This window comes from Lissotriton vulgaris, chromosome 2_1 (assembly GCF_964263255.1).
Source record: "Lissotriton vulgaris chromosome 2_1, aLisVul1.2, whole genome shotgun sequence".
In the NCBI taxonomy this organism is placed as follows: domain Eukaryota; kingdom Metazoa; phylum Chordata; class Amphibia; order Caudata; family Salamandridae; genus Lissotriton; species Lissotriton vulgaris.
Window position 1 is genome coordinate 793022947 of NC_141687.1, and position 15427 is coordinate 793038373.

The 15427-nt window shown below is 45.4% G+C and overlaps 1 protein-coding gene across 3 annotated transcripts in view; it reads right to left on the bottom strand.

Moving 5' to 3' along the window:
• The window catches only part of WIPF1 (WAS/WASL interacting protein family member 1), a 504830-nt gene that overhangs the window by 46061 nt on the left and 443342 nt on the right, over positions 1–15427 (bottom strand). For all 3 annotated transcript variants that reach the window (XM_086956166.1, XM_086956167.1, XM_086956168.1), the window contains one exon: positions 6669–7598. In XM_086956166.1, the coding sequence (XP_086812292.1) occupies positions 6669–7598 (930 nt within the window). The remainder of the gene's footprint in view (positions 1–6668; positions 7599–15427) is intronic.

A 15427-nucleotide genomic window follows, 5' to 3' on the forward strand; every position in this document is an offset into this window, starting at 1 on the left:
GAAGGTACCATATAAGGTCTGCTAGATATAGGTTAAACAGACTTTAAGGCCAGTGCACAACGCTGGTTAAGACCGTTCATTTTGACAATTGTATCCGTGACTTTACTCCGGTGTCCTATTTTGACCTGAACCCAGGTTTCTGTGTACAACGCTATAATTGCCATTAACAAGTCTCTCGGGATGCCCCATTCTTCCAATTTTGCCCAGAGACGGCAGCATAGGATCCAGTCAAAGGCAGACTTGATGTCAAAGAAACATGTGAGCAGCTGAGTTTTACTCCATTTAGCTTTCTCTGCTAAGATGGTTTGTGCTGTTAGGTTTGTGAGAGTCCTAATGCCTGGACTAAATTTGGTTTGTATTCGTGGTATCAAATTTTTTTCAATGATCCATGCTTGCAGGTTTTGGAGTAAAACGGGCACGTATAGTTTTGCTTTGACATCAATTAGAGCGATTAGCCTGTAGTTGTTTGGTGAGGATGGACTTCCATTCTTATAGATTAGTTGAAAGATGTTACCTTTTCACCATGAATCTGAAGTGATATTTGTGCAAAAGATTTGGTCAAAAAGAGGTGCTAAATAGTGAGCCCAGCAGGTAATGTCCTGCTTATAGTGAGTGTTAGTGGATCTGTTCGGGCCTGTGGCCGCTTCTGCCTTCAGCTTCCTTGGTATAAAATAATATACACCATCGAAACTGCGTTGTTCTTGTGATTTCTTGTAAAACTCTGTGTTTCTGCAGGGTATGTTTGGCCACCATGTGGTTGTGGGTACTAACTCTGTGTAGAAGGCTGGCTTAGTATGTGGTGCACACTTGCAATAAACCCGACAACCCTTGTGGTGGTTTTAATGGTCTTAGAGAACAATAAAAAGCTCTCCAAGTGGTAGCTGTGGACAGCAGCCTTCAGGCGTATCCAGAAGGCGTGTTAAGCAGCTTGTTTTACCAGATCTAATCATGTAGTGTGGGTTAAACGAAAAAGAACCACACAGTGTATAAATAAAAATATGTCTATTTATTACATAACACTCACTAACACATTGGTGTATATCCTACCTAGAGATATCAACACAAATACACAACAATACTTCAATTGCAAATAATTAGGCACAATACACAGGGGTCTCCAGCGGGAGACCAAACCATATACTAAAAAAGTGTAATGCGAACTGTGACCCCAGTCAGGACTTGGACCAGGAGACTCAGAATGCTGGGGACACAAGGAACCAACCACAGTAAGTATCCAGGAACCTCTCATAGGCTGTGTGCAGAGTGGAAACACAGCTGCTTACTCCATACAAGTCAATGGTTGGAGTTTTGAAGAAGGACCCATCCCAGTGGACCCTGAAGAAGACCGAAGGTTGGAGAGTCTCCCCAACCGTGGTCACCCCAGGAAGCAGGACACCTACACCAGGGAAGCCGTATGCTTAGGTGCGAAGTGACATCGGAAATTGCCATAGATTTGAAAGGAGGAATTCAGAAAAGATGCAGCTGGCGAAGATTGTGCAAAAAAATCGGTGGAATCCACGGGTGGGTTCTGGAAGTAAAGAAACTACAAACAGAGGGAACAGAGTCTATGCCACTCGGATGTGACCAGGAGGCACGGAAGAGCAATGCCCACTGATGTTGGAAGGCGCAGGAGTGATGATGGGGACCATGTCGCTGCACCTGTGAGGACCAGGCGACGCAGAGGAGAGGAACACCAGGAGCCATGCACAACAAGCTGCCCAAGTCAGAAGTTGAGAACCAGGGGGGTCGGTGTCCAGCGGGAGCACCAACAATATTCCAGGGAGCACTTTGGAGAGATAGGCCAGGGGGTCTAAAGATAAAAGTCCTCCTATGTCTTTTTATATACAGGGGGTCTTAAGGAGGTAATGGTCCTATGACCCTAGTATCTTTCCTAGTATTTTGCCAACATGTTCCAGCCCTTAAAAATTGGCCTCTTGGGCTTTCTTCAGGGCAATTCGAAGTTCCCTTCCTGGTTACAATGAAGGCCATACCTAATATTTAATTTGGAGGATGCAGAAAGCTACACCAGGCCCCAAGGATCATGGGTGGTGTAGTTCTGTGTATTTATTGACAAAAGGGACCAATGGGGATTTGTACCATAGTAGGTCACGTTGATCTAGATGGCAATTATTTTCATTAGTCCACATGATAAATAATCACAGCAATTGCATTATGCTCATATTACTACTAGGGTAGACATAGGAGGACTTATCTTTAGACCTCCTGGCCTATCTCTCCAAAGTGCTCCCTGGAATATGGTTGGGCCCTCCCTGACTTTAGTAGTCGGGGTGAACCAGATGATGAAGCATGACACAACTAGAGTGTGTGAGGGTTATTAAACAAAAAGGAACTGCTTCCTTCCCCGCACTATTGTGGTATCACCACGAGAGTATAGCACTGAGCCCTTATAATTTGGATGGGATACTCATAGTAGTTAGTGATTTGTCTCGGGAGGATGTAGCAAAACCTGGCATACTTCTCTACCCTTCCAGCCTAGGTGGAGGTCTCTTTACCCTGGCTTAAGTATAATAGGGAGCACCAACAAGTCTTGGCAGCTGTAACCAGTGTGGAAAACGAAGGAGGAACATTGGGACCAGCAAGGTCCAAGGGACTCACCACAAGCAGGAGAGGCAGAGAATGCCTCAAGCAGGAGAGGGCTACTGGAGCAGAAGAAGACCCTCAAAAGGACCCACAGGCCGAATGCACAGGAGTCGCAAGAGGACATCGAGCAGCTCATCAAGAAGGAAGGCCCGTTAATAAATAATCGTCCGGACCCTTTACTGCATCTAAGACAAAGTTGGAAGGCGGACCTGGTGGACTTAGAGGATGATGACTAGCGTGATGCCCTGGCTTCCCCCAGAGAAGTAGCTACCCAATGAGATTGCACCTGGTCCAATTGAAGATTCTTCATCGAATATACTTAGACGCTGGGACCTTGGTTAAGATAGGTAAAAGGGATGACCCCCTTTGCCTCCAGCAATGGCAACAGTCGGAAACCTTTTTCCATATCCTTTGGGATTGCCCATTAGTGCAGTCCTACTGGAGCAAGGTAACAAAACAGACGGCGAGAGCAGGTGGCAAGGTGCTGAAGGCTTCCCCCAGCTATGTCTCCTAAATATTTGGGAGGACACTGACCCAACACTAATGGAGCAAACGTGGGCCTCACTGAGGAGGGGGGGGGGGGGGTAATCGCAAAACACAATATCGCTGAGAAATGGGGAGTGGGGGCGGTCCCAGCTCTGCGCGACTGGGCAGCTGACAGAGAGGGCAATGATCGCTGAGAAAGAGGTTTTTAAAAATAGGGGTTGCCCTAAGAAATGGGATCATAAATGGGGGAACTGGGATCGATACAGGGGTAGGACCTGGTTGTCCCCTACTGTGGAACTGCGACGTAAACGACAGAGGCTGCTGGATATCTCTGGCATTGATGATGTGCCCTTACCTGGCACTCACTAAGGGGATCACTTCCGTATCAAGCAGGGAATGGCGTAGGTATTGTTTCTCAAACTTAACCTACTATGTGTGCATTATTTGATGGTTATACCTACTAACATTGATATGACTGAACGGAGGGGTTTCAACAATGCTTCCCAGATTTCAACTGTATTGAACAATGTACTTATGTGCTGTGGACTTCATTATTATGTAATTGCTGCTTTAGGTTTTCCTTTTTCAATAAAAAAGTTAAAAAAAATAAAATAAAAAAAAGTAAAGAAGGTAGGCCCACAGTGCAGAGGATGCAGTGAAGACGCTGTACTTGGCAGGAAGAGATTATGGAGGCTGGAGCTTCTTGTAGCCTGAAGATCTCTGGAGTGCAGGCCAACAAACCTTGGCAACATCAAGTCTAGCAGTGCACAGAAGTTCAGGCCCAGTGGTGCTTATGAGGGATGCAGACCTCAAAATTACAGAGACGACAGGCCAGGACTTGAGGAAGTTGCAGAACCACCAACTGTGTTGCTGAGCCTTTCGAAGTCAGTGGGACATCAGAAGAAGCAGACCGGTCAGCTTTGTTGCGGTGCCTGCAGATGCAGGGGAGTGACTTCTTCACTCCAAGGGAGATTACTTTGGGTGTCCTTGATGCCCATAGGTCTGTTGAAGATCCTGAAAAAAGCACACACACAGACGATTAAGAAAACTTGCAGAACAGCGAGACCAGGAGCAGCAGGAGTCTTCTTTGATGCAGTCTCGGTCCAGGCGAAGTCCTAGAGTCCAGAGAGTCGAAGAGTAACATGGTTTCAAGCTTGAGTCTTGTCCCACAATGCATCTGAGGACCCACTCACAGGTAAGCCCTTAAATACCCTAGGAAAGGGGTTAGGACGACCCAGGGGTCCCTCCCTGAAGAGGGGCTGGACAGAGGAGAGGATACTCCAATGCCCTTTGTCCAGTTTTGCACCAGAGCGGAAGCCGGGGGCTCATTGAACTGGCTCAAACCGGACTATGCAAGGAGGGCACCACATGTGCCCTTCAAAGCAGTCTGGTGGTGCTAACAAGCACCCCCACTCCAGCCCAATCTACTAAGTCCTGTCTGGGAGGTAGTCACACCTCCCTGTGACTGGAAACCTATTGTTCTACCTTCCCCTGCTCAAGCTCAGCTCAGCAGCAGGAGTGCAGAATTGTATGTAGCTTGCTGATGGACCCTGGAAGGCTGTTAATGGGAGTATTGGGGGCTTCTTAGAGGAGCCCCTAGTGCCTGGAATCATACCTCCAACACTGGTAATCGTGTAGGGTAGGATTCCAACATGTTTGATAACAAACATTCCCAAGTTCGGCACAGCCACTACATAGTTAGCCATTGCGTATTGAAGGATGGCCAGTATATGTATCAAAATGGCTGACCGCACTTACAAAGCCTGGGTAATCTACTCAGTGGTTTGTAGGGGTGTCCTGCTCATGCAGGGGCACCCACACACTTATAACCCAGCACCATGCCTTCAGGATTGAAAGGCCTGCTTTAGGGGTGACTTATTGATTTAAGTGTAGTGACATCAGATATAAGAAAACGTATATCTGTCATTCGTGGTGCTAGCACCAATTCACAGAGGCTGCAATTGCAGGCCTGTAGTAACAGTTTGAGTGGTCTCTCATGGGTGGCACAATACATGCTGTAGCCAATGAGAGACCCCTGGTGTACCTATGCCCTGGGTACCTCAGTTCCATAAACTAGTGACTTATAGGGGTACACCAGTAGCCAACTGTGGAGGTATAGAAGTACTTACCATAGTCAAATTTAGATAGGAAACACAGTGACTGGGGTCCTGAGTATCGGATCGAAAGTCAGACTAGTCAAAAAAGCATACTGACTTCAGCAAAAAGGGGGGGGCAACCATGAAAGCAGATCCTACCTCCCTACACTCTGCCTCTTGGGAATCCCAGGTTTTTATAGGACGGCAACTGAACAGCAGTGATTTGATAGCCTTCATCCTCACCGTGAATGGCTGGCAGGGCATACATTGATCAAATGTGAGCTTCCCAGGATTTCACTGCATTATTCTGGTGGTTTCTCGTTTAACTCTAGGTTTCTGCAGGGTCCGCTTGGCCACGATGAGATGCAGGTTCTGCCTTTGCTTCTTTGGACTCCCAGGTTTCATCTTTATGTGATGTTGACAGTCCTACTTTGATTTGGTGGCCTTTGTCCTCACTGTGATTGGCTGGCAGGGCATACATTGATCGAATGTGGGCTTCCCAGGATTCCACCGCAATCCCTGCATTTTGATGTCTGGTCTTTCTAGATAGTAGCCCATGTATCACTTGTCAAAATGTTTTGCTGTTTGGTTGAGTGCTGGGCCATAAGAGCTTGTTCCAAATTTCTTCATGGCATCTTCTTTTTACTGTTCAGCATTCCTTGTGAAATTGTAGTCACAGGGTTCGCAATGTGTTTTTTTCCAACCTCTTCCCATTCTTACTAGGAGTAAAGTGCTACAAGAATTGGGTCAAAGACCAGTCGCTCTCCAGATCTACTGAAGTCAAAGGGCCAGGAACCTTAGTCATCAAAATTGCTCATTTTACTTTCATGAATTAACCATGCACATAAACCCATTTTTTAAACAAAAATAGTTGTTTATGGGATTGTTTGTTCGATTGGCTCACTGAAGTGTACTAGCACTACATTTCCCAAAAAAAGCTGCATTGTTTAACGGAAACCCAGGGATGGAGCATCAAGGTTTTGTGGCATTGGTGGCATCTGTTAACCTTAACCAAACATATATACATTAAAAATCTAGGGGAAGCCTCGTATCCCTAAAAGTCTTTGCATTAATTTGATTGCATGCTATGGGAGGGCCAGCTCCTGAGAGCATATAGTGGTCTGCAGAAGAGTCTACATCGTTAAGATGTATGATGTTCAATACTTCTACTGATATGAAATTCCCCAAAAGTATTTCTCTACACAGAAATAAGTATATATTTGAAAGTGTAGGGGATCAGATTGACCAAACTGATAGTAATGAAGTGCATTAAAAAGGCAGACACTTTTCAGTCTATAAAAATCTTTCAACATGTTCTCAATGCACATCTGTGCGCATTTACCTTCGAAAAGCTAAGGAAACTGATTTGATAAATATTTTTTGATTACGTTGTTCAGAAATAGTAAGTAATTTAACATGCTTAACTTTTTTGTCATTTCATATTCTAAAAGAAAATGTTTAATATTGAATGAAAATATTCTATACCTGATCTGCCGGGTGGATCTCGAACTGGTGGCGGTGGCCTCTCGTTTGCAGCTGGAGGAAGAGGAGCTGAACGTGGTGTCACAGGTGTGGCATTTGAAGATACGCCACCTAGGGATATGTTTCGCTGGGGAAGTCGAGGCATATCGTCATTTCCACCTGGACCTGGAGGTATCGGAAGTGCACCAGGCCTGCTTGGAGGTGGAGGCGGTGGAGGAGGGCCTTGATTGACAGACAAAGGCCGTGGTGTGGATGGTACAGGAGGCTTATTGTTTTGAGGCGGTGGTGGAGGAGGAACATCTCGGGTGAGCGGTGGCCTATTTCCTGCTGGAGGGGGAGGGGGCCTGTCATCTACACTGACTGAAGGCCTAATTCCTGCTGGAGGGGGAGGAGGCCTGTCATCTACACTGAATGAGGGCCTATTTCCTGCTGGAAGGGGTGGGGGCCTATCATCTATGCTGAATGATGGCTTATTTCCTCCTGGAGGGGGTGGAGGCCTCTCATCCATAGGCCTTCCAACTGGAGGAGGAGGTGGTCGATTTAGAAATGGAACTGAAGGTGTTGACGGTGATATCTGGCGGGCCTGCCCTCCAAAATGCGCATTTCTGCTTGGTAGAAAGGCTGGAGGCGTAGACCCTAAGCTGCCCTGTCGGCTAACTCCTGGTACAGGCAGGGAACCCCTGTTCTGCAGAGATGATGGGACCGGCCTCGGTGTGTTGGGTACAGGAGGAGGAGGAGTAGCACTCCCTTCAAATTTTAAAGCAAATTCAGGTCTTGGCGGGGGCATTCGGCTCCTCTGCGGCTCTGGCAGGTTGCTTCTTGGCCCAAAAGAAGGACCTGGTCCTCTTGGAGTACTGCTGGGTGGTATGAATGGCCTTGCAGTTGTAGATTTCCCGCCTGGTGGTAGCACTGCGGATCTGCACCCTCCGGAGTCTTAAAAATAAGGCGTCAATGGCAAAAGTTAATACCACATAAAATGCGACAAGTCTATAGTGAATATATTTATATAAAACACATACTTTCAACCATTCATCTTTTATATACATTCTATTAGAATAATGTAAAAACTAATGACACAAACTTGTTTTACATTTTAATCGTATTTACCTTTCAAAGTTTAAGAAAATGGAAACTAAAAAGCAATTTTGCTTCGTTGTCTGATTAAAGCGTTCGACACAAGCAATAATTTTAAATCAAGGAACGAGGCAGCACACCATCCATTCCTTTACTTAGTATGTTTGTACCAAATGTAGGTTTGCCAGATGACTCCGTGTAGCCAAGGACGCAGTGCTGAGGCCCGGACTATTCTTTTACAAATCATTCTTTTTAAGGGTGTTAGTTCGATTGGATCACCTGAGGTGATTTAAGATTACAACAAGATGCCTTATGATGTAAAAATAAATAAGTAACACAGGACTGGAGCACCACAAACTTAGTAGCAAGGCGTCATCTGGTACCCTTAACCAAATGCAAACATATTGCTAGACCATGGGTACTCACAGTTTCCCAGGGGCCGCAAAATGTGGTCTTTGGTGTGACCGAGGGCCGCACTAATGCCAGCGGAGGTTGTAAAGTTGGTGTAGGAGAAGCAATGCATGTATATTTAGTGGCTGAATGTAATTACGCAATGTGCAACCAGAAAACCTGGGATGAATCCTGGCTTCTCCATTCGACTGAATTGTGTGATCCTAGGCAATTGTTTTATTGCAATATCCCTCCTTTTTCTTCATTATCACATATAAGAGGAACTCAAAATACATAACTGCTGGATGCATGCTATTCAAAACCATCTCCTGTGCTTGGACGTAATCTCTAATGGCATTGTTGACAGGGTGAGAGGGGTAAAGCATGAACGTTTCTAAATTGATGTTTGAAAACCATCACTTAAAGAAAAATTCTTTTAGCTGTACTGCTATAATTTGATTCACTATAGTGAATTGGTTCTACAGGTCTACGAAATACACTTTTTAAATTTTTAAAAGACTATTGCATTTTTACACGTTTGCTGTCTAAAAAAATGAAGGTGTTCCAAAAATTAAGGGCCTAGTTACTTCCTTTCCCTAACTGCAATTAACCTTCAAATAAGTATGCGCTGTATATTTTTAAAAAAATGTCATGTTAGAGCGTCGAGTAAACATCAGCCCAATGCTGTTGCTGCTGCCCAGGGGGCCGCATGTAAAGGTCAGGAGGGCTGCATGCGGCCCTGACCGTACTTTGAGTATCACGGTGCGAGACGATAGGAAGAAACCGTTGCTAAGCTTAAACACATTTCAAGAAATGACAACTGGTTTAGCAGATCAATCTTTATTTTCTTGTTGATTGCAAAACGATAAGAGCATTTACCTAAAAGCAAATTATTTCCCAACACATTAACAGAGCGCCAATGACTGGGAGTAAGAATTGCCTACCCGGCTGTATTTCCAAGAAATTTGGTGGTCACTAACATAGGCAAGTGGAATGGTACGAAGTTAGACACGGATGAACAGCAGCACACTATGTTAGTGCACAGATGGTTGAATTTAGAATGTTGACATGTCTCATGATGGTTCAAGATTAAATCTAATGGACTACCTACCTACTCCTACATTTTGAATCTGTAAGTATGAGAGGGAATACCGGGGACGGTAAATGTTTACCAATTATACAGAAGCTTTCCTCTCTGGATTGTTATTCTTCACTATACAGGAAGAGGAAGTAACGTGTTAGAGTGGGTCTACTTTAAGAGCATGGGGCCTCTACTATGCAGAACCAGGGAATTGTTTTAATAGCACAGGAGGGTGCACTTGTGGAAACAATGATGGAGTAGCTGGACTCCTGTGTCTCCAGTTTCAAATAGGTTAGCTTCTCACTCATTCAAATAAAATTAAAAAAAACTATTCCTTTCAAACGTTTACTTATTTATTAGTCACAGTCATCTTTAGTTAAATCAATTTCGAATGTGTTATATCCAATGCTTCCTAGTCCTGGCTGCTCAGCCTGCATGAGTGTGATGTCATGAAATGTTTGGTGTGTGTGCATGCTTTGAATGAGTGATCAGTTAGATTGAGTGGGCTGAGCAGCAGGATGCTGCTCCCGGTGGGGGACCTTGTACCAACTTACTTCAACCATTAAATCTACTTGACTACATCTTTGGCTCCTGGTCTACCTATGATGACAGTGCTTCTTCAGATACAAAAATGGCGACGATGTTAAAAAGAACCACGCGTGAAGAGCCAAGAAATTACAGATGGAACTAAAAGAAGATGGCTAGAGTCTGAAAAGAAGCCTGAAAACTAAGCCTGAGCAACGCCTGGGATGGCCCACCGGTGTCTTTTCCAACAGACAGTCCACAAAGGTATGTGTTGGGCGTTGGACATTATGTGGCTCGAGTGACTTGAAACCTGCTTTTCTACTGACTATTTAGTATGTGCTTGGAAGTACCTGCTAGTGTCTGGGACCTGTTCATGTAGGAAGCGCACCAAAAGTCAGTGACGGAGTGTGTTGTAGAGAGTGTGCTCTGATTTCACCAGCAGCGGAGTACAGTGCACGGTAATGCACGATTAAAGTGCTGTGATGGCACCAGCGGCTGAGTGTGAACAAAGTTGGTGTTAGTAGTACCGGCAGGAAGCGTGAAGGAGAATTAGTGAAGCGGGAAGGGAGAATTAGCGTTGAAGGCAAGCTTCTCTTTAAAAGTAAACAAAGCCTGCTGGTCTTGAAGGTAAATCACCCTGCTGTGCACATGTGTATCCAAGTGCGATGGAGATTAGCGCTGAAAGGAAGCTCTTCGTTAAAAATAAACAAATCCTGCTGGTCTTTGGAAATAAATACAAATCGTTTTATTCATATGGGAAGCTGCTCTAAGATAAATGTGGTTTGGTATGCGGTGAACTGTGTCCAGTTCCACTAGTTGGCAGCACAACTTAAATGAGGAGGTTACAGAAAGTTAAAGTGTAAATTTTCGTGCTGAACAAAGTTTGACCTTGTGCACCCAATCCTGCGTGTCATATCTGCTTGAAGGAAGCAGAGTTTTAGTGAGAAGGAGCGGCATTTGAAGGAGTTTATCTACACAAGATCAAAGCGCAACTAAAAAACTGTCAAGAGTATTTCAGATTGTGACTTGTATGGATCGGGGGCAGGTTTCCAACGAGATGTGATTGTGGAAACAGCGCTGCTTTCAGTGAGTCGGAGTCGTGAAGCAATGTCTTGTGAAATAAGGAATCTGTGTGGAATAAAGAATAGTTTAAATTCCCACCTGAGAAAGACAAATATGTGAAGCGTCACTTTTAAATGCAATGGCTGGTCAGATTTCTTTACAACTGGAAGCCGCCAGTCTCTGTGTCAAGTTCAAATCTACGCTTTTAAGAGACTGAACTGCATGTTTCGATGCATCTTAAGGTTGGAGCTGCGCATGTATCAACTTACAAGGAAAGGAGAGAGTTTAGGAACAACTGCAAAATGTTGGAAGCAGCGTCACCGGAGAGGTTTGATTCAAGACTTGTTATCTGGTGGAGATGTTATTCTAAAAACTCCATTTAATGACAACGGTGACTACATTGTGTTGTTTTAGATTATTATTTTGATTATTTCTGCTAAACAAGGAAGAAGACATTTCATGTTTTACCTGCACAATTAATGCATGTTGTACTGTGGTAATGTTATGTAAGACCCTTCAACCAAAATTTAATGTGAATGTACTTCTATATTATTTTAGCAGCTACTGTTATTTATATGCTGAGATTTTCTATAAAATGTCTGAGGTATGTAACGTGTTTTGTCCAAGCATGTTTTGTGAGTCATGTACCCTGTGTTGTATTTTTGTTGCTTTTCCCTCACACGTCAGGGTTGCGATGGGAGTGTCCTAGGCACATCAGGGTTGCGATGGCAAAGTCTTTTGATTGCACGTCAAGGTTGGGTTGGCAGTGTCCCTCGCACGTCATGGTTGCGTTGGCAGTGTCCCTCGCACGTCATGATTGCGTTAGGAATGTCTTTTGCCTCGCACGTCATGGTTGCGTTGGGAGTGTCCCTCGCACGTCATGGTTGCGTTGAGAGCGTCCCTCACATGTCAGGGTTGTGTTGGGAATGTGCTTTGCCTCGCACGTCAAGGTTGCGTTGGCAGTGTCCCTCGCACGTCATGGTTGTGTCCCTCGCACGTCAGGGTTGCGATGGGAATGTCTTTTGCCACACACGTCAGGGTTGCGTTGGCAGTGTCCCTCGCACGTCATGGTTGCGTTGGGAGCGTCCCTCACGCTTTAGGGTTGTGTTGGGAATGTGCTTTGAATCTAACGTCAAGGTTGCGTTGGAAGTGTCCCTCACACATCATGGTTGCGTTGGGAGTGTTCCTCACACGTCAGGGTTGTGTTGGAAATGTGCTTTGCCTCGCACGTCAAGGTTGCGTTGGCAATATCCCTCGCTGTTTTTTGCGTTGGCAGATTACTCAGGAGTAGTGCTGTATTGTCAGTGTGCATTACATTTTTGTTTTTCCCTCGCACATCATTTATTGTGCGTTATTACATCCTTGCTGGAACATGTGCAATTTTTTTTTCATGTTCCTTTGCAGAGGGAGATAGGTGTGTTGTGGTGATTGGTGGTGTTCTTCAGAGTGTACTGGGTAAGTGTGATGATTGCATTTTCCCTGAAACATTTGCAATCTGTTTTGATTGCAATCTTTTAAATGTGAATTTACATGTTTCATTACCATTCTATATGAAGAATACAATTATTTATGCTATATGTTCTTAAGTGAACTATAGAGTAATCATTTATCTCTTACCATCTTATTTGACCCTATTGACTTTAATATCCTAGAATGCTATTTGATTTTTGTTGTGACCTAAGAATGCATTTGCCTATCAGATATCATTTTTGTGACCCAATTGGACTTCTAAAGGAAGGAGATATGTTCTATCCTATGATTCCTAGACCTGGCTGCTCAGCCTGCATGAGTGTGATGTCATAGAATGTTGGGTGGGTGTGCATGCTTTGAATGAGTGACCGGTTGGATTGAGTGGGGCTGAGCAGCATCATGCTGCTCCCGGTGGGTCACCTTGTACTAACTTACCTTAACTAATAAATCTACTTGACTACATCTCTGGCTCCTGGTCTACCTATGATGACAGTACATCTTCAGATACAAAAGAATGATAGTCAAAAAGTTTCACTTTTTCTTCAGAGCCAAAGCTTGAATTAGTAGATGCTCTAATCATAATGCTATAATCAATTCTTGAATAGTCAACGCTTGCTGCATTTCAAGGCTCCCGTGCAGGGCGCACGTAAGGCGTGCACAGAGTCTCAAGAGAATGCTTGCCTTCATGGCCGATTACTTTGGTGGGGGACATAGCGGGGTCTGTGGTTCTGGTGCACAGATATATGCTCCTCATTTTCCAACAGTGGGATGACCTAATATCCCCCACTCACGTTACACAATGGATATTGTGACATAGGCTAAGTACTGGCAAACACAGCCTCACATAGGGGACCGTAAACTCATTTTTTTTTTAACTAGCAGTACGTTATATAGTTTTACTTGAAAGGGGTAAGTGCAAGCCCACACCCAAAGCATGTGGCCTTTGTACCTGTACCCCTCAAGGGAAAGGTACTATGCCCTTCTCGCTAAAATCTGTGCAGTGCACATAACCAGTATCATTCCTAGTGTCCTCTGTGTGTGTATTTTGTTGGTTGTGTGTGAAATGTTTCATATGCATGAGTGGCTTGGTGGCAGTGTGCACTGAGGTCCACTTTTAGGACGGGACAGTCTCTACAAAGAATCGTGACTGGGGGACAGTAATCTGAAATGATAGGTGTCTGTTGAGCCATAGGATCAGATATCTACTCCCCTGCAAAGAGCTTTCTGACTATCCTGGTACATGAGCTCCCTTTCCTGTGGTACACACACTGGGCTTCTGCTAGAAGCATTGGTGCACTGGATGAGAGCTTCTGGTATCAATGAGAGGCTAATCTGCTAAACTTGAGAATCTGGTCCTCCCCTTGCTCCATCAGTTAAATACCGGAAGATGCACTGTTTCCTCATCTGCACAGTGTTCACGTGTATGCCTTGGCTCACTCTAGCTTACCACAACGAAGGACCAATACATGCCCTGTCCAGCCAGTAGCACAGGTTACAAGTTATGTAACGATATATCTGTAAAAGACATTAGTTAGTGATAGATTCCTTACCTTAGAATATCCCCAGGCGTGAGACTGGATCCGGAAAGGTTTTTCATCAGTAGTACCCCTGCGCGCCAGTAGATGGTGTAGTGTGGCTCCGTGTCCGTATCTGGCGTCTTAAGCACCGAGATTACATTACGGAAACTACTTAGGCACCACCCATGCACGCTGACGTCAGTTCTGTACACGACTTTCCGTGCCAGGAACGCAGAGCCATGCAAGAAACTGACCACTGGTGCCATGAAACTAGGGCCCTGAAAGGGATGACCTTAACCCTAGAAATCAGTTCGCAGAATTTGGAGGATGGGTGGAGCGGTAAGGAATCTATCACTAACTAATGTCTCTTACAGACATATCGTTACACAAGTAGAAACTTGTGCATCTGAAAGAGACACGTTAGTGATAGATTCCTTACCATAGAATAGATACCCCAGCAATACCAACCCAAATGGTGGGTCTGCAAATAAGATTACACCAGAAAGTCACAGAGAACAGAACGGCCAAAGAAGCAGTCTCTCCGGACTTGACAGTCAAGGCAGTAATGCTCGTTAAATGTGTGCAGCGAAGCCCACATAGCTGCCTGACAAATGTCCTGCAAGGGAACGCCGCGTCCCAAGGCAGTAGTGGTTGCCGTAGCCCTGGTAGAATGGGCACATAGCCCCACAGGAGGCTCCTTCTTGGCCATGAGTAACATGCTTTTATGCACAGAACAACCCACCAAGAGATGGTTCATTTGAACACGGCCCGACCTTTTTTGGCGTCCGTGTAGCCAACAAAGAGCTGGTCATCCACTCGGAACTGTTGTGTGCGCTTCAGATAGAACGAGAGCGCATGTTTTGGGTCCAGACGGTGGAGCCTCTCTTCCTCTTTTGAAGGATGCGGAAAGAAGGTGGGCAAAGTGATGGTCTGCCTGATGTGGAAGGGCGTGACAACCTTTGGCAAGAAAGAAGGACGGGTCAAGGATAGAAGGAATAAAAGGACCTCAGAAAGAGGGGCAGAGAGGGGATCCACAGCCTTTGCTGTGCACCATGCCACAAATTTGTTCCACCTGCAGGCGTATCCCGTCTTAGTGGAGGGAAGCCTGGCTGACAGAATGACATCACAGACTTCGGAAGGAAGATCGAAGGTTGTTAACTGTCACCGCTCAATCTCCACGCATGGAGGTGTAGGCTTAACAGGTTCAGGTGGAGGACCGTCCCTTGCTGCTGCGACAGAAGATCCTCCCGAAGAGGCAGTCAGATCGGGGGATCGATCACCTTGCTGAGTAACTCGGGATACCAGTATCTTCGTGCCCAATACGGAGCCACAAGGATAACTTGGGCCCGGTCGTGCTGAATCTTCTTCAGCACTCTGGGCAGAAGTGGTATAGGCGGAAAGGCGTACAATAGACCACAACTCCACTCGCAAAAAAAAGCATCGCAGAGCAAGCGCCGCCTTGGAAATTCCAATGCGCATAACTGATGACATTGTGCATTCTCTTCGGTGGCAAATAGATCTAACCAAGGCTCTCCCCACTGCTGAAAGAGACCTTGCACCACGTCCGAGTTCAGACGCCATTTGTGATCCATCAAGCACCGGCGGCTGAGTTCGTCCACCCTGGCATTCAGAGACCCTGCCAG